The sequence below is a fragment of the Clarias gariepinus genome, chromosome 21 (genome assembly GCF_024256425.1).
Source record: "Clarias gariepinus isolate MV-2021 ecotype Netherlands chromosome 21, CGAR_prim_01v2, whole genome shotgun sequence".
Lineage (NCBI taxonomy): Eukaryota > Metazoa > Chordata > Actinopteri > Siluriformes > Clariidae > Clarias > Clarias gariepinus.
The window spans coordinates 23,018,737-23,041,217 of record NC_071120.1 but is presented as its reverse complement, the minus strand read 5'-3'; the positions used below and the strand labels follow the sequence as shown (position 1 = coordinate 23,041,217).

Genomic DNA, 22,481 nt, shown 5'->3' with positions numbered 1-22,481 from the left:
GGTTACACATCAGAAGGTCAGCAGTTCAAGTTGCCACTGAACCTCTTGAACCACTTCAGCTTCACCAAGTTGCCTCTGTTGCCACTTAAGCTAGCCCTAAACCCTGTCTGCTCCAGGAGGTATGCATCATGGCTGACCCTGTGCTCTGTCCCACCAACTTCCTACCTGGGAGACTGTACTGTAATGTACAGTATATGAGACAAATAAACGCAATAAGTCTACCATGCACCCAAACGTGTGTCAATTTAAACCCATCCTCTGATCACTGTGGTTTCTAGATGGATGGATGGATGGATTGGATGGTTAAGAATAGTCACTGGTGTGACACTGGTGAAGTGAGGGCTCGGCCTTAATGGAACCAAGCCCTTAATTCCACAACTGTAGGTGCGTTCTTGAAGGTAAATTGTTTTATGGTTTGATAATGTGCATTTGAAGACCCATGTTTAGGCATGGTTTTCCCTTTTATGGGTTCTTTGTGTAATAAATCAAAGAGGACATGCTTTCCAACCAACCGCTTTAATCAAATCTCTCAAAGTAAGAATGTTGATGTAGGATCAGGGTTTGCCTTTTATCTTTAGAAATACTACTACATGTGCACTGAGAACAGATCCTACATCAGCAATCTTCCTGTGTTTCTTATAGATCCAGATGTGCCCTGCTGTTCCCTAATGTTCCTATTTCCTTGATGTCATGTTCCGTCTGGGTTGTTTTTTCTATGTACAGTATTCATGTCATCTTACGTTGTGCTCTTTTTTTAAAAATACATTTTGAGGTTAGTGCACTGGCAGACCTCTGACACTGTGGGCTCCTGTACAAGAGTCAGTAGGTCCATTGAAACTACCAAGCGGAGGGCGTTTATGATACAGTATGTTTCCCTGTACAAATTTGTTACAAGCTGATCTGTTAATTTTAAATCAAACAAATGGACCAACCATAAGCACCTGGTGATATTAGCGTTCCTGTCGAATATGAAGCAAGTTTTTTAAATTGATGTAATGTTTCATCAGGAATAGGTGAATGCTGAAGTTAAACAAGGTAAGTGCCTGGCCAAAGTAATGTCGCATTGACTTGAAAAACGTTAGCGAGGTTAAATTTGCATAATTTATCTGTAGCACAGTCCTGTTATTAACGCTTTATCAGGGTATCTAAAATGTCTTGGCACCCTGTCCAGGGTGTGCCCTGTGCTGCCTTGTGCCCTTACCTAGAACCTGTTTACAGTTTTATATTGCTGAACGATTATTGGTTGCATTTTTTGCAGACGAAATGGAGGAGCGCTTCAATCCTTTTACCCGAAAGGTGGACGTACTGAGGCTTGTGTCAAGTCTCATACCACAGAGTAACAATGTGTCCCTGTTAAAGGATAGTGAGGGATGCCCGGTTCTGAACATCGGCCTCTACTCGACCCTGACTCTCCCAACGAGACAAGCTTTTGGTCAGAGGTCTGTCTCAATCTTGAACGTTTGCTGTGCTTTCAAACTGAGTTTAGCATAGATTCCAGTTTAATATATCTTTATATATACCACTATACACACCTACATAAGGTGTTCAAGTCAAACCGGGACTTATGATGACATTTCTCATGGCGTTAAAAACTGATTGGCATTTACAGACAACTGTACAGTCCTGAGCTCTCCCAAAGACATTTCCACAGGTTTGGGTCATTAAAGGAGTTCCTGGGAGGCCAGCGTTTTAGAAAACATTTTACCTTGATTGTATCCAAGTGTAGCAGATTATTATTACATAACTGTGATCTGTTATTCTACACAAGCAAAAGTCCCGGTTTGACTTGAACGCCCCTCCCATCATCCCTCAGCTTTGATATTCTGATGTGTGTGTGTGTATGTTGGTGCACAGTTTTACAGATGAGTTCAGTATCCTCCTTCAGCTGCGCAGCTCTCAGGATGTTGACCGCAGCATCCTCACCATTCTGGATTTCTACAACGAGGTGACGCTTCAGATTCGCCTCAAACCCTCAGGTTTCACCTTCATCACCGCCCTTCAGCAGGACTACGAGTGAGTCTAAGTGTCGGACAGCCGCAGCATCTACTTCATACCACTGTGTGCATTTTAACCTATGACCTTCCGTTGATATTTATTCCACTAAGGTCAAAAATAATGATTTTAATCCATTTGGTGTGTATGCTGAGATGGAGATCGCCGCTTGTTTGTCCAGAGTGCGTTGTTGTTTCCGCAGGTTTTTAGTGGCAGGCCTGTCTGACTCGCAGTGGCACCGGGTCTCAGTAGGAGCCTCGTTGGGGTATCTGGAGATCTATGTGAACTGTGCGCTGGTGGAGAAAGTTAGATGGACCTTTCCATACTTGGGCGTCCCTACAGATGGTCTGCTGATGGTCGGGGGAATCCTGCAGGGCTTCGAGACACCTTTTGAGGTTTTTTTTATTTTTTTATTCAAGCTATGAACTTAGAGCAATGCAATGCATTTGTCATTTATGTAGACTTATGCAAGAATATAGAGTTAAAGTTAAAGTAAGCTTTCAGGACGCAGTTTCTCAGTCACATGCTTTTTCTTATTAAAAAGAGACTGGTAAAGAAAAAAAAACGTAGCATAATGATTAAAAGCGAATTAGGATCGGGCAAAATCTAATTACATTTATATAAACAAAAATGATAAGAGTCTCGCTAAATAGTTTCCTGCTGTGTATTAAATTCAGCAGTGGATCGTCTGGATCTATAATTCAAACCAGAAAGCTCCATACGATTTTATAAGAAACATAAGATGCTTTTTTTGGGAATGTAATGGAATAAAATGAATATGCTCCAGCGATAGAAAGGTTTTGTGTTCTGGAATCTGCATGACTTTCGGCCATTTGCACAAAAGTAAAGGTCTTGTTTTAAGCATGAAACTTGATCACTTGTCCCATGTGAATTCTACTTTAATTTCAAAAGTGTTCATCTTCTCTTTGCAGAATCCGCTACTTTTTTGCTTGTGTCAGTTTCTTTGCAGCTCTGCATCAGCTGTGTTTCCCCATCAAATATTACAATGATCACTAGTTACGTGACTGAGTAGGGCTTTTAAATGCACGAGCATTGCATGCACAAGCAATTTGCATATTAAAAAGACATTGCACTGTTTGGCAGCATGGTGGCATAGTGATTGGCATAGTGGGGCTAGGGGTAGCTTAGTGGTTAAGGCATTGGTCTACAGTTAGGAAGGTCCCAGGTTCAAACCCCACCAAGTTGCCACACTTGGGCCCTGTACTGCTCAGATGTATAATGAGATAAAAATGTGAGTCATCTGGATAAGAGCTTCTGCCAAATGCCTAAATTTAAATGTTAGCACTGAGCCTTGCACCTCCAGAGTCGGGCTTGGAGTTTGCATGTTTTCCCTGTACTTGGTGGGTTCTGTCCAGTTTCCACCCACAGTTTAGCAGATTAAGCCAATTTCAAGGTTGTTCCACATATTATAGCCTGAACCCTAATGACAATGTGTTTGCAGTCCAAACAGCCACAGGGACAGTTGCTCGGATATAAGCTTTGGCTGGTGCTTATGCTTGTTTTTAGTAGATATTAGAAATGCTTTTTCAATCGTTGCTAATTTCATCTCCACAGGGTGAAATCAGGCAGATGATGGTTATAATGGGTGACGGCAGAGCAGCTAAAAATCATTGCAGACGCCATCAGCCGGTGTGTGGAGCCTCGGTGGACTCATGGTTTTCCAAAACATCTCACAAAACACAGGTACAAAAACAAAAAAAGTCTCATGTTTACATAATGACTCTGTTTACATAATGAACCAGATGTGATGAGTACTGAAGTTAAATAATGTAGATTAAATTAAAGAATTGGAACAGATGATTGCAAAGTGCCTAAAGAAACAACTTAAAATTATGTTGTTTATGTAACAACCTCAGCAGCAGCCTTATTTCTCCTCTCGTCTGTTCCAACCACTCAGCATTCAGCATCACTAGTATACTAATCACCGACCTGATCATCTGTCATCATCTGCACCTGTTTCTCACTGGATCATGCCTTAAATTAGATTTGTTTAAATGCATGAATGATTTATAGGTCACTGTGTGGATTATTAAACAAAAAATATTCCTTTAAAACTGCCCTGGTACAGGGACGGGACTGAAAATCAGGGCACAAACTTGCCAACAATGAGAGCTAAAAGTCCTGTAGGAAGCCCGGAGAACGGATCCGCAAAACTATATTAAATACAAGAAATTCTATCTCATTCAAGCAAAATGTTAAGAAATGTTTGGAGGCTCATGACTTTTGCACAGTCTTGTGGATCGCTATAGAGTGTTTACTTTATGAATAAAAACACTTTTTCGCTGAAACCCCTCCAGACGCCATCACTGTCCTCAACCAGCCTGACGGACGACCCAATAATCTCTGCAGAGTCCTTTAGTGGCAGGATGGATCCTTTCATTACGACCATAATTCAAAATCCCAGGCCTCAAACGGAGGAAGCAGACATGCTGGTAAGACCGTTTCTGAATTACAGCACACGCAGAAACATTAACACGCTCGCTCGAGCATTTTATAGGCTTGTTCTATTCACCCAAACGGACGCAGCCCTTATGGGATATGTGTGAATGAGCTTCAGGAATGACTTTGGAAGTCTGGAAACCTGACAGGTGGCTACTAATAAGCTACTAATGCGCTACGTGCTCAATGTAAACAAACAGCTGCACCAATAGACATTAGTTAGAAAAGCTGAACTGAATATTTTTACTGGGATTGGGTCCGCTGTGGTGGAATAAGTGAATTTCAACACACTGGAGTCGTTTTTAAGACAAAACTTCATCTTTATCCGATCTACTTTTTTGATTTCTCATCTGTGAATCACTCCGATTACCAAACAGGGAGTGTACCTGTAAGAAGGACAACTTAGCATAAACAAGGTAAAGTCAGGTAGTCAAGTAGGCTTTATTGTCACTTCAACGATATATAGTACAGTTTAGTACACAGTGAAACGAAACAGCGTTTCTCCAGGACCAAGGTACATACAATAAGGCTACATACAACATAAATTCACAAAAACTACCTAGCTAACTAAGAAACCTAATTAGCTGGCTAGCTTAGACAAGACAGATTGACATGACATGAATTAACAACATAAATTAACAAAAACTAACTAGCTAACTAAGAAACCAAATTAGCTGGCTAGCTTAGACAAGACAGATTGACATGACAACATGAATTAACAACATAAATTAACAAAAACTAACTAGCTAACTAAGAAACCTAATTAGCTGGCTAGCTTAGACAAGACAGATTGGCATGACAATATGAATTAACAACATAAATTAACAACATAAATGAACAAAAACTAACTAGCTTACTAAGAAACCTAATTAGCTGGCTAGCTTAGACAAGACAGATTGATATGACAACATGAATTAACAACATAAATTAACAACATAAATTAACAAAAACTAACTAGCTAACTAAGAAACCTAATTAGCTGGCTAGCTTAGACAAGACAGATTGGCATGACAATATGAATTAACAACATAAATTAACAAAAACTAACTAGCTTACTAAGAAACCTAATTAGCTGGCTAGCTTAGACAAGACAGATTGACATGACATGAATTAACAACATAAATTAACAACATAAATTAACAAAAACTAACTAGCTAAGAAATCTAATTAGCTGGCTAGCTAAGACAAGACAGATTGACATAACATGAATTAACAACATAAATTAACAAAAACTAACTAGCTAACTAAGAAACCTAATTAGCTGGCTAGCTTAGACAAGACAGATTGACATGACAACATGAATTAACAACATAAATTAACAAAAACTAACTAGCTAACTAAGAAACCTAATTAGCTGGCTAGCTTAGACAAGACAGATTGGCATGACAATATGAATTAACAACATAAATTAACAACATAAATTAACAAAAACTAACTAGCTAAGAAATATAATTAGCTGGCTAGCTAAGACAAGACAGATTGACATGACAACATGAATTAACAACATAAATTAACAAAAACTAACTAGCTAACTAAGAAACCTAATTAGCTGGCTAGCTTAGACAAGACAGATTAGCATGACAATATGAATTAACAACATAAATTAACAACATAAATTAACAAAAACTAACTAGCTAAGAAATCTAATTAGCTGGCTAGCTAAGACAAGACAGATTGACATGACATGAATTAACAACATAAATTAACAAAAACTAACTAGCTAAGAAACCAAATTAGCTGGCTATCTTAGACAAGACAGATTGACATGAAAATAATAAAATAACCTAAAATAATAATAGCTGATTACATTAAAGCTGATCAGATTATTTTTAGCTTTAACCTTTTAACTATTTCTATATATTTTTTTCCAACTAGGACTTGCACTAGTGTTTACTGTTTTTCATGAATACTATACAGTATGAGTGAGAGCTCTCTCTCTCTCTCTCTCTCTCTCTGTGTGTACACGTGTGTGGTTCGACTCTAAGGTGAAACAAGTTTAACAGTTCTGACTGCAGTTTTCCACAAAAAGCTCTCATTACAGTACATGGAGTGTTGTTGCTCTCGTTTGCTTTTCAAACCTCTTTACGGTCCACATATGTGTTTATCGAAGGGTATAAAACAGCGTTTTAGCGAGTGGAGCAAGTTCGCATTAGATTCAACAGAATTATACCGTATGCTCAAGGACTGGTCATAAAATTGTTTTTTAAACTGTTTTACAGATGTTCCCAGTTTATACAACAACATCAGATTGAAAACATTCCCTCTGAACGTTGGGGAATTCTTGCTGACATCAGCTCAAAAGCATCTATACAGTTATATGTTCATTATAGTCAGGTGTTTGACTCCAGTCCAAATCTGCAAGTCATGGTTACATTCCAGAGGGTTTTAATTATACTGTGCCTGCAGTCATACACTTTATAATGCAAAAAAAAAAAAAAAAAAGAGTGGTACTTCATAGGCCACATACAGTAGTGATTAAAGATCTCGTGTATTACGTGTGTTACAGTGCTTTTACTTTGTTGTGTCCTCGGTTCTGATTGATGATACTATCAGTGATGATTGATGTTCCATGACAGAAAGTCACCTAATGTGCTCATCTAGTTTATTTTTTTACATTATATTTATGTTGACTAATCCGATTTGATTTAAAGTGGTGCTGATATACAAGGGCTGTTCAAGTCAACCCGGGACTTTTGATTGTGCAGAATGACAGAATCCTCTCTTACACTAATTTGCTTATCTAGTGTTTCACCAGTGCTTGGGAAAGATTTCAGAATTGGACCTCCTACTTCATGTCTGAGACCCTAGCCTCCCAGGAACTCCTTTAACATCTCAAACATGTGTAAATGCCTTGAAGCGAAGTCAGGACTGTACAGGAGACTGTGCTAATCGTTCTGAGATGTGGCAGAAACTATATGTGAATGGACAAAACCCTTCTGACATATAAAAATGAAGATAACAGTGCATATATCGTTTTTTTTTTTAGCTTTATGCTATGTATAAAAAAAATCAATTAAATCAATTAACTGCTACAGAGAAAACAAAATCTTATTACTGCATGCAACAAAAAACATTTTGAACTCTGAAAAAAAAGACACTGAGTTAAAGGTTACTTTAAAATTAAATACTCAATGTTCATTTGTCCACCTCGAATTTATGAAATACAGAGCCAAATATCCCCCTGCAGCAAACCAAAAATGCTGTCTGCTTCTGTGACATCATCCATTTATCGTGTGTACTGGAGCGTGCATTTGGTTGGAGCTCGCAGAAAGATTAGTATATTTATTATCATTAATATGGACAACGACATTATATTAATATGAGAAAATAATTAAAACTTTAATTAAATAAAAAAAATCTTTAATATTATATAGGCAGGTAATCTGTAAAATATAAATTAATCTCGGGACATCTTTAATCAATGATTATTATCACTAATACGGAGGAAGTGACGTCAGCACTGGTGACTTCTCAGTTTTCCGAATGGTGGAGTTTTGTCGAGGGAAATTCCCTTATCATTATTTATTTTCCAAAGCCACAGGGAGCCACAGCAGAGGGATGAAAGACCCCTGATTTAAACCAGCAATGCTCCTAAACATGCTCACGAAGAATTGGACAGAAAAATGCTCTTATACATACACAAATTAAAAAAACATTAACGTTTTTTGCTGACTAATTGAAAACATTGCAAATGCTTTAAAAAATGAATGTTGGTATATAAATTATGAAACAATGGCACGGCTTGTATGTTTAGCCATGAGTCACTTTTCATTCATCTTTGATTCAAGTTCTTCATCCTGGTCAGGGTCACGGGTTTGATTTGGGTGTGATGTGGGGATATACACTGGCTTGGACTCTAGTCCATCACAGCGCCATGCACACACATACTGTAAATCACACACTCATTCACACCTATGAGCAGTTTATTGTTACTAATTTACCTATCAGCAGTGTTGTGGGGTAGTTACATTACAAAATGACTGTTATTTAGAAATAATCAGTTACATTACAGCATTACCTTCTGATAAAAGTAACTAGTTAGAGTACTTTTCCATTGCAGAAAATAAAACTCCTACATCGGTAAAGTAAAGTACTCCAACGCATTACTTGCGTATCAGTATGTTTTTTTGGAGGAAACTTATGAACACAGCGGGGAACCACATGAACAAGGACACTGCACTGAAAATGCAGTAACTTGAGCTCAAGATTGAACCAGAAACCACGGAGTTGTAAACAAAATTAAAATTTTACAGAATCCCAATGTAGTCTTAAAGTAAATATGTTAACCTTTCATAAAACCCTCATATAATAAAAACACCTGGATCAAGCAGAGCAGTTCCAAAGTCGGACACAGTTAGTTATGTATAATATCATGGAAATGCTTTTTTCCTATCAACTTTTTTATTTTTTTATTTTGACATTTTCACCTTTAACAAATTTTCTCATTTTCTCAAGCAGAATAAATTTAGCAGAGGACAGGGAACTCTGGGAGTTTTGTCCGGCTCCAGTTTCATATCAGATTTTTCCAACTGGCGGTGCCTTGGCAGCGCTTGTCTATCATCAGTGTATTCTGCTTTAACAGACTGGAGTCCTGTAATTATGATCTCTCAGCTGTAATTTAATGCCTGAAAATAAACCAGGTATCATAAATGTGCACACCAGAGAAGAAAAAGTGTCATTGTCATTTAAAAAAAAAAAAAAAAAAAAGTTTCTTCCCACACTTGAACCAATACACACGTGTAGACATGCACTCTTAGGTTCTCAATCACTGCTGCAGTGTTTCCAAAGGCAGCTCTAAAGCATTGTGGCTTCCTATTTAGTGTGTGGAAAGTGGAGCTCTTAATAAAGTTGAAAGTGTTTCTTTTTTCTTTTCTTTTTTTTCCCCCTCGCTGACCACCAAAAAGAGCTGTGAGACCTCAGAGACAGATCTCCGCAGAGCTCTCAGGCAACAAAACCTTCCTCTGTAGTGCAGCTCCCAGATTTGGCTCCGTTTCTAAAACAGCCTTCGCTGCTAATCGTTCTTGCTTTGACAACCTCGTGGTCATGATGCGTCATAGATTTTTGCTTCTGAGGACTTGAGTGAAACCACTTATTAGTAGCATATTGTCAGTCACTTCTTCCTTAAGATTTCACAAATGTCCTATTTGCTAACGGACAGTACCAGCCAGCTCGTCCCTATCTGAGTGTAACACCGACACCAATGACTAGCGAGTGTTGTTGGGATTGATTTGAAGGACACTGCACATTTCATCCTACTGTACTCTCATAGTACCAATTTTGTCCATTGGCTTCCAGATACATATACACCAATCATATAACATTATACAGGTTCCTCTTGTGCTGCCGAGGCAGGTCTGATCCCTTGGGTTCAGTTCAGTTCAGGGGTCAGAGCACATGGTCAGCCATTAGACAGTGCCCCTGGAGTAGACAGGGTTGAGGGCCCAACAGGGGGAACCTGGTGGAGTTCAGACTCGAACCGCCGACCTTCTGATCAGTAACTCAGAACTTTAACACGCTGAGCCACCACCGCCTTTTCACAAGACTTAACAAGACATCCGGGGTGTCTGGCACCTGGAAGTTAGAGGCAGATCCTTTGGGTGCTGTGGGTCACGGGGTGAGGCCTCTGAGGATCAAACCTGTTTGTGTGGTGCATCATATGCGTTCTTAATGGGATTGGCATCTGGGGAGTTTGGGGAGGCTTGGGGAGGGGTAACCCTGGGCTCTTTGCCTGCTAGGCCTCATGCACTAGTTCTAGTGCTTTTCTCTCATGGTCAGCACTGACTTTTTTTGGACCAGACAGGCTATGGTTAGCCTTGGGTGCCCATGATCTTGTCATTAGTTTCCTGGTATATTATTGATCATCCCTGTCAGTGTATTAATATTATGGCTGATGATGTAGCAATGGCAATGTCAGGATTTAAACTCGTTACTGTGTTAAGACTAACAGTTTTGGTTAACCAGTTCTGGATTAACAACTCAGAATTACAAATTTTTCTCATTTCTGTTCAAAAGCTGCTTACCTCCTGGCTATATTCTGAGCTCAAGGATTATAAGGTGACCGTTTACCTTTAAGTGCAGAAGAAGAAAACTAATCTTTTTATACAATTATTAGCTTGTTTTTCAAATCATGTTCAGTGTAATGAATATAACCAAGATATTCTTATTCACACTTAATTTCAATTTAAAGCCTTCACCAGTGGTGGCCTTATACAGTACAATGGTGATTTAATTCTCTGCATTAGTTCACTGAACTTGCCTTCAGCGCTAGTCTCTTAGCAGTATGTGACCCACCTGTATGGGGGTACTGTGGGTTAAGCCTTGATTTCCTGAAGCCTGGCTGTCTGGGTGTGTTGGGCTTGGGCCGGGTCCTGGTGTGGGTGTATATGGGAGGTTCCATCCCTTGTGAGAGAGGATGAGAGCAGGAGAGAGTACGGCACTCCTTTATGAACCGATGCAGCGTGGGTCCACTGTCAGCATGCGTTTCCGTGTTTGGCTTGGATTCTGCCTTATTCTGGGAATATTTCAAAAGGGACAACATGTGAATGGACAAGGGAAAGCTGCGGTAGGCCTTTTTAAAAAAAAAATCAATCATTTTGATGTTGTGCGATTGGTGCATGTGCGATTGGTGATTTGATGGATACTTTATCACTGGTCCTCTGAATCTGCATGTAAGATTTACCTGTTCTGAGTAAATCATTTCGAGAATATGTTGTTTTTGAGTGCAGCCAGAATTTCTATGACTTAAAACCACAAGTTCATGTTTGTGTACCTTTCTACTTAATGTATAATAAATGACTACACAAATATACCCTAGGTCCCCGGACCAGGTGGTCTGTAGCCTACAGGGCTTCTTCTGTGTGATTTTCTTAAACAGGATGACTGGATGCATTAATTGAATTTTGCATAAATGCAACTATTAACAAAAAGAAATTTATTCCAGATGCCAGTTTTGCCCGTTAGGTTCATCAATCAATTGTCCCTATTGTCCCAATGTTCCTATTTCAGATAGTGGCAATTCATATTATTTTGTTTTTACCTGTTAATGGATGGCCAAACTTGCGATTGGTCTTGGAACTGAATGAGAGAATGTATGATTGGTTAAAAAGACAAGTTCGAAATTCATACCATGATTTTGAAATGCTAATTCGTTTCAATATGCTGGCTGTACTCCAAACAAGATAGCAACATAAAAACCCACATATGTTTTACACAATTGTAATGATTAATTATCCAAATGATACATTATGATACATTATTATTTAATACATGATTTGTTTATAGCTAAAAGTCTAACTGCAAAATTTTATATATAAACCGTCAACGTAGACCATAACCTACGTAAATATTCAATTCCTGTATTACATACACTCAGTATGTACAGTATATAATGCTCTTCTTACAGCCTTTTCACTTTTGCTTTTGGTCCTAAACAAATATCTGTTGAAGATCTACCTACCTTTTTCTTGGTGAGAATAAATCAAGAGGGTCCTTTCTTGCTGTCCGGTCAACCAAAAAGAATACAAATACTAACCGGCTCTGGGACATGAGCACTTGGTTCTCCGTGTGGTCGTCTATCATTGGTCAGTTCCATTATGCCCTGGCTGGGATGTACTAAAGTCCTAGGGTAAAGGAGCACCACATGACCTGGTCCCTCAGTTGGCCTTCGAAAATAACGAGAAAAAAAAACATTATTTTCCTCACAATACATCTTTTAAACCAGATTAGATGAGGCACCTGGGAATCCTGACCTTGTCATCCAATCCCAGTCTATTGTTTGGGAAATGCGATTTCTCCCTAAATCCTTGTTTGCATTCAAAGGTACTGATCAGCTGTTTTTTATTAAAAGGTGTTGGTTGTGCTTTACTTCTACATGAGCCAACAACAACTCTGCATCAGCAGCCAAAAATCTGACTCATAGCTCAAAGTTGGTGAAGCAGTAAATTGGTTAACCATGTCACCTCTGAGAGGAGTGTTTCATCAAATGACCCCACTTTGTGGAGTGATGTGCGTGATTGCTTTCAGTCTGAGGCACGCTGTGTAATGGAGGACAGAGACCTGGGTTAATGGAGCTTGGAGTCATGCATATACCACTTCACACCAGAGTGTAGGAGACCAAGTTTGCGGCAAAACCAACAGTCCAAGAGGGAGGAGCTGAACCAGATGCAACTCCTCCTATAATCCTAATTCCTAAAACAGCCATGTGACCATGCAACATGCAACAACTAACACACCTTTCTAGAAACACTAGAGTTAAAGTCTGCATCTTCTGGACTGTTAACTCTGCATCAAAAGGTACCTGTAAAGTGTAGACTTTTTTAATGCATTATTATTTTTTAATTTTAAATTAATTTTTACTATATTATATATGTGCTGAGAGTAGGTGGTATGGTGGGTTAATAATGAGCATTGTCACCTAACAGCACCTTGGTTGGGGGTTTGAATCTCACCTTCAGTCTGTGTGTGGAGTTTGCATGGTCTCCCTATGTTTGAGGGGTCCCATAGTCCAAGGACATGCAGTGTAGGGTAAGATGATTGGCATTTGCAAATTATAGTGTGTGAATGTGTGTGCTTGTTCCTTGCATTCAGGGTGTACCCCACCCTTGTGCGCCAAGTTCCCTGGGATAGGCTCCCTCCAGTCCCAGACATAAAGGTACCAAATTGTACTTTTCCTTGTTGTTGGGGTAAAGCAATCAAGGGTAAATTTTTAGTGACCCCTGATCTAACTGTAATCTAATTAAATGTACACCTGACACAGCTCTAACCAGCTTACTCAAGATACCGAAGATGTACCATAATTTAAAGGTACCAACTGAGCGACAGTTTGAAATTTCTGACTCTTCCTTATACCTTTAGGGGTAGTGGGTCAAGTGAAGACATGCTGGAGGTTTGAGGGTAACATGGTGCAGAGTGGGATTTGTTAATCATTTGTGTTTGTTTACAGGATCCTCTTAACTTCATTCCCTTTGAAGAGATGGACCCTCCATCCCAGATGGGCAACTTCCAGCCGACTGATGGTTTTCGAGTGCTGGATGAATCCAAGAGGCAGAAATCCCCTCAGGTCACATCATACACCAGGAATAACGGCAACACTGAGAACCAAGCCCAGTCTACCACTGTGAAAACCCCAAAGGACGATCGTCTTTCACACAAACAACCAACAGATCAGGATATCATCGACCTGGATTCCTCAACTGGTAGCAGGCATGTAAATAAGAACCATGTGCAAGAACAGTTTCTTGACCTAAACCTGACAGAAGAGGACCTGTTGCCTTCAGGGACATACATCACTTCTGGATCTGTCACTCAGGGCAAAGGGTCCAATGACTTCCTAAGCCGGAAAGGCCAGGAAAAACCTGAGACCCATCAAGATAGATCGACACACCAAAGCAGGACAAGGAGTTCAGCTAAACATGGGGATGTGATCACAGGATTTGATGGCAAGAAGTATCGAATGTTGCGAGGACCTCCGGGACCTGCTGGGCATCCGGGGAAAAGAGTGAGTCATACCGTAGCATGCAAACTGCACAGAGCTGATGATAAATGATTAGAACCACATTGGAGTTCCAAATTGGAGTTTTAATATGTGCTAAAACTCAGGGCGGCCTCCTGTGCCAGCTACAGGTAAAAGAGAACTGCTTTAGCTCTTACATAAAGAATATCAAAACTAAAACAAGCATCAGTTCTGTTTTTCCACTGGCTGATTCATTACATTTAGGCATTTGGCAGACGCTCTTATCCAGAGCGACTTAAATTTTTTTAAATCTCATTACACATCTGAGCAGTTGAGGGTTAAGGGCCTTGCTCAAGGGCCCAACAGTGGCAACTTGGTGGTTGTGGGGTTTGAACCTGGGATCTTCCGAACCGTAGTCCAATGCCTTAACCACTGAGCTACCCCTGGCCCGATTCAGTTGGTTCAGTACCAGTCAAAAGTTTGGACATGAGTTTGTTGTTTTTTTCTACATTCGAGAACAATACTGGATTTTTTTTTTTCTCAAATGAAATGAAATAACATATATCATTAGATAATTAAGTAACAACAACAGCCAGTTGTTATTTAAAGACACTAAGGTCAGGTGTTCTGGAACAGTTCTTGCAAAAACAGTATTTCCAAGTGCAGTTGCAAAACCCATTAAGAACTTTGATGAAACTGCTTTCATGGAGACCAACTCAGGAACGCCGTTACATTTACATTTGAGCATTTTGAGCATCCAGAGCAAATTACATTTTTATTATAAAAAATATATATATAATTTTTTTGGGGGGATAAGGGCCTTGCTCAAGGGCCCAACAGTGGCAACTTGCTGGTGCTGAACTTTGAACCTGGGACCTTCCGATCAGTAGTCCAACACCACAACCACTAAGCTCCCCCTCTTACCATGTAATGAAGACTTTACAGAGCATACATTAAGCAGCAGACACATCTCAATTTCAACTGTTCAAATAAGATTATTGCATACTGTATTTCTGCATTGTTTAACAATGTTAAAAGAAATAAAAATCAGGAAAGACCATAGAATTGGAAGGCGTGTTCATCAAACTTTTGACTGGTACTATATTTGTTAAACTGTATGTTACCTCTAGGGGAAGTATAATATCTGCGATTCTCCTGTCTGTCAGTGAAGTACGCAATTATTAATAATTAGATACAAAATTAATCACTAATCAGTACTTAGGGCTAATTTGTTCCTAGCAACATCACTAATAAGCACTTTTTATATTGTTGTGTTCAACATAGAATTTTCATAAAAGGACTGGCCTGATTTTTAGAATGTTTTGACTCGCTTTAAGATGTTTTGGTGTTTCAGCATGTTTTGACTCGCTTTAAGATGTTCTCGTGTTTTCGTAAGCAATGTTTTGTTTAGGGTACATTGGGCTTTTTTTTTCCTTTTTTAATCCAAGTTTAATTTTTTTTACAATTTCAAATGGGAAAAGACGTTCAGCGCCAAGGCTGGGCCCTAGCCAAAAGAGTACAGCCGCAAATGATTACATCTGCGATTTTTGCAAATTACAGACCTTTGAATATTCTTTAAAGATGTGATTCATCTTATCTTGTCTGTAGTCCAAAAAAAAATGGTTAGGTTTATCGCTATAAAAAATACTCACACTTATTTCTAACATTGTGTAGTAAGTTTTATTATTATTATTATTGACTGTAAGCGAATATACTTTTATACATATTACAAGGTTCTCTTTCTTTTAACTTTCAGCAAAGCAAACAAAGAAAATTTTTAGAAACCTGTTTGGCAAGTTAACGAACATATTTTGTGTCGTTGTTTTAGGGTTGTGCCGGGACCAGAGGATATGTTGGATATAAGGGAGACAAGGTGAGAAAGAATACCTTTAAGGTGAAATCATGTACTTCAGAGCCTGCACCGATAATCTAGATGTATAATTTTATCTTACTGACACTTCATCACGCATTTGAGGTACTTGTATTTACAGAAAAGTGGTGTTGAACTCTCAGCCTGATCGGTCTGACAGTAGTCCAAGGGCAAATCAATGCCAAGCACGAAGGTCAGGGGTTGAATTTATGCCTTGTGGGTTTCCTCCAGCAACTCCGGTTTCCGTTCACAGTTCAAAGATTAGTTGTCCAGATTGGCGTACCTAAATTGCCCCTGCTGTGTGATTGAGTGTGTGCTACCTTCTACCCTAAGGTCCTTGGTACTGTATAGGCTCCAAGATGCCGAAACCGTACACAGGATAAGTGGTATAGATGATGGAAGCATAAATAATGGATTTATAACCATCATTTATTAGTGTCTGGGAGTAAGTTTTTACAAATGGGAGTTTTTTTTTTTTAAAGATGAAGGAGAAGTTAGTAAGACTAGTGCGATACAATAAATAATAACTTTAACTAGTAGTCAGTTAGTATTGTATACAGTAAAAGGAATACAACACTTCTGGACAATAAGACTAGGCTTCAGCTTGGTAACATTACCATGTTGTTGATTAGTTTTTGTAGTTGCATGCCACCAAGTGTTTAATTGCTTGTGTTGGGTCTACAATAAATGACCTCTTTAGACCCAAGTCTAAATATTTTGTATTAACAATAAACAGTAGAAAACTTAGTGGTGGGAATTTTTCCCTGGATAAACCTCGTGACCTCCGAAACTGAGTTCAGTTACACAGGCTCCGTTCACATTACAATCCACAATGCTCAATTTCGAATTCTTGGTCAAATTAGATTTGATTGCCATAAGGGGTTCACATTCATAAGTACTGTGCAAATGACTTCAATCTGACCCTATTGTGGACGTGTCTGTAATCTGACACATCTTCTGTCTTCTGTGTTAAAACACGTCATATTTGTGCGAGCACTCATTCGTTTAAAACATTGGATGGGATTTAACCAAAAATATACTTGCAATTTTGCTTTGGAAGCAGTGAGTTGGCTGTACTGTATATGTTGAGATCCAGAAGAAGGAAGAAAGCCATTACTTCAGCTGATTTAGCAGGTACTGCTAGCACTGCTATGAAACCTCTACGCTGCTTGTGATGACTGATAACATCAGCGAGTGCTGTACACATGCGCAGAGACAAAAAGTCACATGGGTTCTGATCTGCCCGGTCTAATTCAAATCGCCTAACCATGCATGAGATATACTGTATATCCGATCTAGGACCACATTTCTAATCTGAAAAACATCAGATTTGTGTTGGAACTGAGTCACAGTCACAGGTTGGTAATGTGAACAACAGCCATACAACCTTTTTGCTCTGTCTGAGAATTCTACATGTTTGCTTTGAATTTTTACCTAACAAAATATCAGTCATATATCTGGTATTTAATTGGCGAATACATTGTTTTTTTTTAAAGAATTTAGTTCAATTTAGCTCAATATATGCAAAATACAAAACCTCTTTGGAAGCATTAAAGTATATGTACTTGCAAGTGTAAATATATAAATATATGGACCGTTATTGTTCCATTTCAAAGGGATCTCCAGGAGAAAGAGGGCGAGATGGTCCGAGGGGTAACCCAGGTCCTCCAGGACCGGCAGGATTGCCCTCGCTCTACCTATGGCGCAACACTCCGGAGGAATGGGCCTCATTCGAGGTATGCTCCATTCTTTCATTCCCTTATTGTCTTTCCATAACCTGTAAAATGTGATAGCGCTGGAAAGTGATGGCTGCCAGGTCTAGTGTTGGACAGCGACACCAGTTCCAGAAAGTTTCCCAGTCAAACTTTTTTTGCCATAAAGGTACCGCCCTATGAGCACAACAACAGAATGACCGAGTCATGGCTGCATCCCTGCTGGATTCTATTTCTGACTGTAGATTCGAACTTTTCCCCAGACCACAAGTCTGACTTCTAGATAGATGCCTGTAATTGGAAACAGTGGTGCAATTTTTTGGATTGTGTCAGTCTTGTGTGCTTGTGTCAGGTCTTGTTGATTCTTCATGGATGAGAAATTCAGTGGGAAAGGAGTAACAATAGAATTTCACCAGTCGTCTATTAGTCAACATGTGATGGTGATTGACTCCGTTATTGTGGTGCCAACCGCCCACCCACTTGATTTTCAATGTTAAATCTAAAAAAAACCTGTGTTTAACCGTTAGGTAAAAATACAGCAACTTTTTTTTTTTTTTTTAAGTTTTTTCCCCCCGACAGTCGTAATTTGCTCATGAATATATAACAGCTTTAGGGACATTCTAATGTTAATCCCTTCTAATGTAAGGATATTCTAATGTTATACTAATATACTATCCTTAAATGTATTTCACTGTTGACGGATGAGGAAGTCTGGGCTGCGATCTGTGGTGAGCGAAGTACACAAATCCTGTGCTTCAGTAAATATACTGATACATGAAGCTAAATATTACTCAATAAAAGTAGATGTCCTTCATTAACATTAGTGATGGAAAGTTTGAATCATTTTAGTGACTCGGTTTTTTAAATCTCGTTCATCAAAATAAACAAATCTTTTTTTGAGTCATTTAGCTCATTTTGTTCTTTTTATCAGAAATAAAATAAAATGTTGCATTTTTAATAAACAGACCCCCAACACGTCTACATACAAAAATTGTTTGGCTATAATTCTAGTGATGAAAATATTACAGTGCAGCAAAGGGCATACAGTATGAGTAGCTCACCTCTCATATCTTCTAGTCTGAGTCGTTTGTTCTTTTCAATCTATTGCACTGCATAGCGTCCATGGGAGTCATGTGACGAAAAAACGAACGACTCAGGACTTGAAGATTCGTTGAGAAGCGTTTAGTCCTGTTTCCTGTGTACTGCATCGATAGCATCTATGGGAGTCACGTGACAAAAGAATGAACGACTCGAAGTAGAAGAGTCATTGGGAAAGAAACGCTCGATTCTGTGTTCTGCACATAACCTACGGTGGAAAAGAAATAAAAATCACCTTCCGTGACCTTCGTTCTTCTGAGTCACGTTAAAGATTCGTTCAAAAAGAACAAATTATTTATGAACGACTCATCACTAAGTAAAATTAAATTTTTTTAAATGTACAGAAATCCTTACCTTTAAGTTCCAGTAAGGATGCAGCAAGAAAGAAGTACAGTAACACAGTAAACATACTTAGGGCGTTTTTACATTACGGCGTCAGGATTGTTCCCTGGTCTGGTTTAGTGAGAACACAATCGCTCCGCACTCGGGAACCGTGCCTGCGTCCTCTTGAAGAGGTGATCTTTAGAGCGATACAGCATACTTGGACATGAATCAAATTCAGATATGAAAGCAATTGTGTCTGAGAATGGAAGTAGATCGCTGTTTAGACGCAACAATTAGACAACAGTGTTGTCCGTCTTGTCTGAAGTCTAGACAGTCAGTCAGGGAGAACCAAAAACGTCCAAAGACCAAATGACGTTTAGTCTTTCTAAACGTCTTAGGCTCTATCCGCTCCTTTTGCTTGCATGAGCTCACAGACGCTCGTGATTGGCTGTAGAGCCGTGATAGATGTGAGAGCGCTTTGCGCCTCCCATCCCTCCCCGCTGAGAGAGCTCAGCCAATCAGCTCTCTCTAGGCCCTCAGCTGTCAAAGGCTACAGCGTCACCCAGGAATCGAAACAGCGATCTCCGGATGATAGAGCGAGCGCCCAGTCGGGGGCCATGTTTTTTAATTTGTGCTATGAGTTTGGGGGAGGCACAAATATTATTATTATTTTAACATTTTTTTAAATGGCCAGGTGGCGCATACTTTTGGCCATATAGTATATTTAAAAGATTTGTTCTGTGTATACTTATTATTGTAAATGTCATATCAGTAAGAAACTGAGACCACCCCAATCACGGACCCGCTCTAGTACTCGTTAAGTTTGGTTAGTGTGTACGCTCGCTTTTGCATCTTTCTTTTCCCAGTCGTACCTCATGTTTTGATTATTTATATGAACGGTTGATTGCTCGAGAATGTTAATGGCTTCAATATGCCCTTACAAGTATTGTATATTTGTGCAGTTATATAGAAAATAACAAAAGTCAGGACGGTTATGGTAATGATAGGTCTGCTTGTTTTTGTTTTAAGAACATGCTTTTGGCAAAGATCGATGTATCCGTGTAACCGCCGATGTAATTGTAATTTCCTGCATGACGTCATCTTTGTATCATGCAGGCTTCTGCAGTGTTTTACTACAAAAAACAAAAACGCATTGTAAATAGTCTCTATTGTGTTTCATTCTCTGAGATTCGTTCCTTAAATCCTGTGTGCTTTTGTCGGGACCTATATGTGTATGTGTATGTGTACGCATGTTGATTTGTGCACTGAATGCACGGCTATTAGGCTGATTTGAAAGCGTAGTCCACCCACGGTTAGGATTGGAGTCCACAGTGTGGAGTTTACTCAGAGCTCTCTTTCTGAAAGGCCTCAGTGTTGCAACCCGAAAGAGATCCTGACAGACGTGTAGATCATTTCCCAGCCCCTCTGGGTGAGCTAACGGCATGGTCTGGTTCTCCTGGCAGCTCTGAGGCTCACCTTCACCAGGTCGAGCTGAACCCAAGCCAAGACAAACGGTGTAGAGTGCGGAGGCAGCCTGGGTGGTTTAATGAGTTTAATGTGTCTCTGTGTGGACTTTGTGTGTCTCAGTGGATGTGCCTCCGCTGTCCTCGGTCTGATATTTAATCTGGCATGAGGATCTCGTACGCTTGAGATTTGGAAACTCAGATGGTGGTGCGCCTGGAGTACGTCAGTGCGACTAGAACATCCGGTTCTACACGGCGGACGAGAGCATGTGAATTTAACAAGATCGTAAAAATCTATACCTTAGGGCAAAACACTCACTTACATCAGTTTTTGTCTGTTTTGCAGAGAACGTCGTATTACCATTTCCTGATTTCAGCATGGCCCGTAAGTAACCACAAGCTCTAAATCTTCCTCTTTTCATAATTCCGTGATTGTGTGACTTTCAATTAAACAATTATCGTGTACAGAGAGAGACGGGGCCTCCTGGGCCAGTGGGGGAAATGGGAAGGCCAGGACCACCTGTGAGTATACACATGCTGTACAAAGAATACACACATTCCATATACATGTAAAGTGTGTTGATCATGCAAATAAACCACACTTTATAATTCAATAACCCTCATCGTAGATTAAAATGTGTTTTCAACATGGCATAAGTCACTTGTTGCATTACGCTCACTATAGTTCACTATAATCCCACAAACCAGTGTTTTCCAGAAGAGGATGGATGTTTATTAGGGATCTAAACCTCCATGCAGAGAAATTGGAGGTTTGTCTAGAAATTTCCATACAGAGGAAAAATATATATATTTCTGGGATTCAGGGTTCATAAACACAATTAGATTGTTCCCCTATTGTGACATCATAGAAGAATATCCCCCCCCCCCCAGGTTTTGTTCAGCTCTAAAAAATTCAAATGGTTCATTTGGAGGAATTTGGAGAATAAAGCATTATCTAGGGGCTGTTTCAGCTGTTTACAGATTAGCACTGTTGCCTCACACCTCCAGGGTCCGGGTTCGGCATGTTCCCTGTGCTTGGTGGGTTTCCCATCCCAGATTACCCGTAGTGTGTGAATGAGCACATGAGTGTGTGTATGTGTGTGTGTGTGCCCTGTGATGTATTGGCACCCCGTCCAGGGTGTCCCCCGCCTTGTGCCCTAAGTCTCCTGGGATAGGCTCCAGGCCCCCATGCGACCCTGTATACAGGATGAAGCGGTATAGACGATGAGAGAGTGAGTGCTTCAGCTGGAGCTTTAACACAAACACCTACACACACACACACACACACACACACATGAGGAGCCCAACTTTGAGTCCGGTGTTGACTTGTTAAAGAAATAAATAAAATCATAATACATTAATATTGATTGTTCTGCATTAATCTGTCTTAAAGGGGATACCAGGAGATCCAGGAGAGAGGGGACCTCCAGGTCGTCATGGTGACATGGTAAATGATTTCATTCTGCTGGGATTATATTATTGTAGCTGTGTTTGGACATCTATTTATTTATTTATTTTATTATTTGTGATTTTCTTTGTTTATGCTGCCATTATGTTCTTTAATCAATTTGATGTACGATATTGAGAAAGTAGAATTAATTTATGATTTACTGCGAATCATACAGATGTTGGTTGTGGCTGCAATTTCTCTGCTGTTGTGTCTTCTGTTGTTTTCTCTCTTTTTCTTCAGCAGGTACGGAAGCAGATTCTGACTATATTCTCTCCTCCCCCCCTTCTTTTTTTCTCTCCTTTCCTTTTTTTTTTTTCTCCCTTAAATGTTTGTTTGTTTATTTATTTTTATTTTTATTTTTTTATTATTATTATTATTATTATTATTTATTTATTTATTTATTTTGGTTTTTTTTTTTTTAACTCTCTCTTTTCTTTTTTTGGTCCCCCGGTCTTGTTTGTCATAATATGGGAAACAAACAAAAAAAATTAATTAATTAATTAATTAATAAAAAAAATAATTAAAAAAATAAATGGCTGTGAATGATGATAGGACAGCTACACATACACTCTGCTATGTGTTATCTGTGATACTGACAGGCCGGGAAAAAAAAAAAAAAGAGAAAGTAGAATTAGCTTTTGTAAGATGGTATCATGTAAGC

The 22,481-nt window shown here is 39.3% G+C and overlaps 1 protein-coding gene across 1 annotated transcript in view; it reads left to right on the top strand.

Moving 5' to 3' along the window:
- Positions 1 to 22,481, top strand: part of si:dkey-61l1.4 (collagen alpha-1(I) chain) — a 67,992-nt gene that overhangs the window by 18,359 nt on the left and 27,152 nt on the right. The window contains exons 2-12 of the mRNA XM_053480445.1: positions 1,259 to 1,439; positions 1,855 to 2,013; positions 2,195 to 2,387; positions 3,568 to 3,696; positions 4,311 to 4,445; positions 13,394 to 13,948; positions 15,732 to 15,776; positions 17,390 to 17,509; positions 20,717 to 20,755; positions 20,839 to 20,892; positions 21,764 to 21,817. Of these exons, the coding sequence (XP_053336420.1) occupies positions 1,259 to 1,439; positions 1,855 to 2,013; positions 2,195 to 2,387; positions 3,568 to 3,696; positions 4,311 to 4,445; positions 13,394 to 13,948; positions 15,732 to 15,776; positions 17,390 to 17,509; positions 20,717 to 20,755; positions 20,839 to 20,892; positions 21,764 to 21,817 (1,664 nt within the window). The remainder of the gene's footprint in view (positions 1 to 1,258; positions 1,440 to 1,854; positions 2,014 to 2,194; positions 2,388 to 3,567; positions 3,697 to 4,310; positions 4,446 to 13,393; positions 13,949 to 15,731; positions 15,777 to 17,389; positions 17,510 to 20,716; positions 20,756 to 20,838; positions 20,893 to 21,763; positions 21,818 to 22,481) is intronic.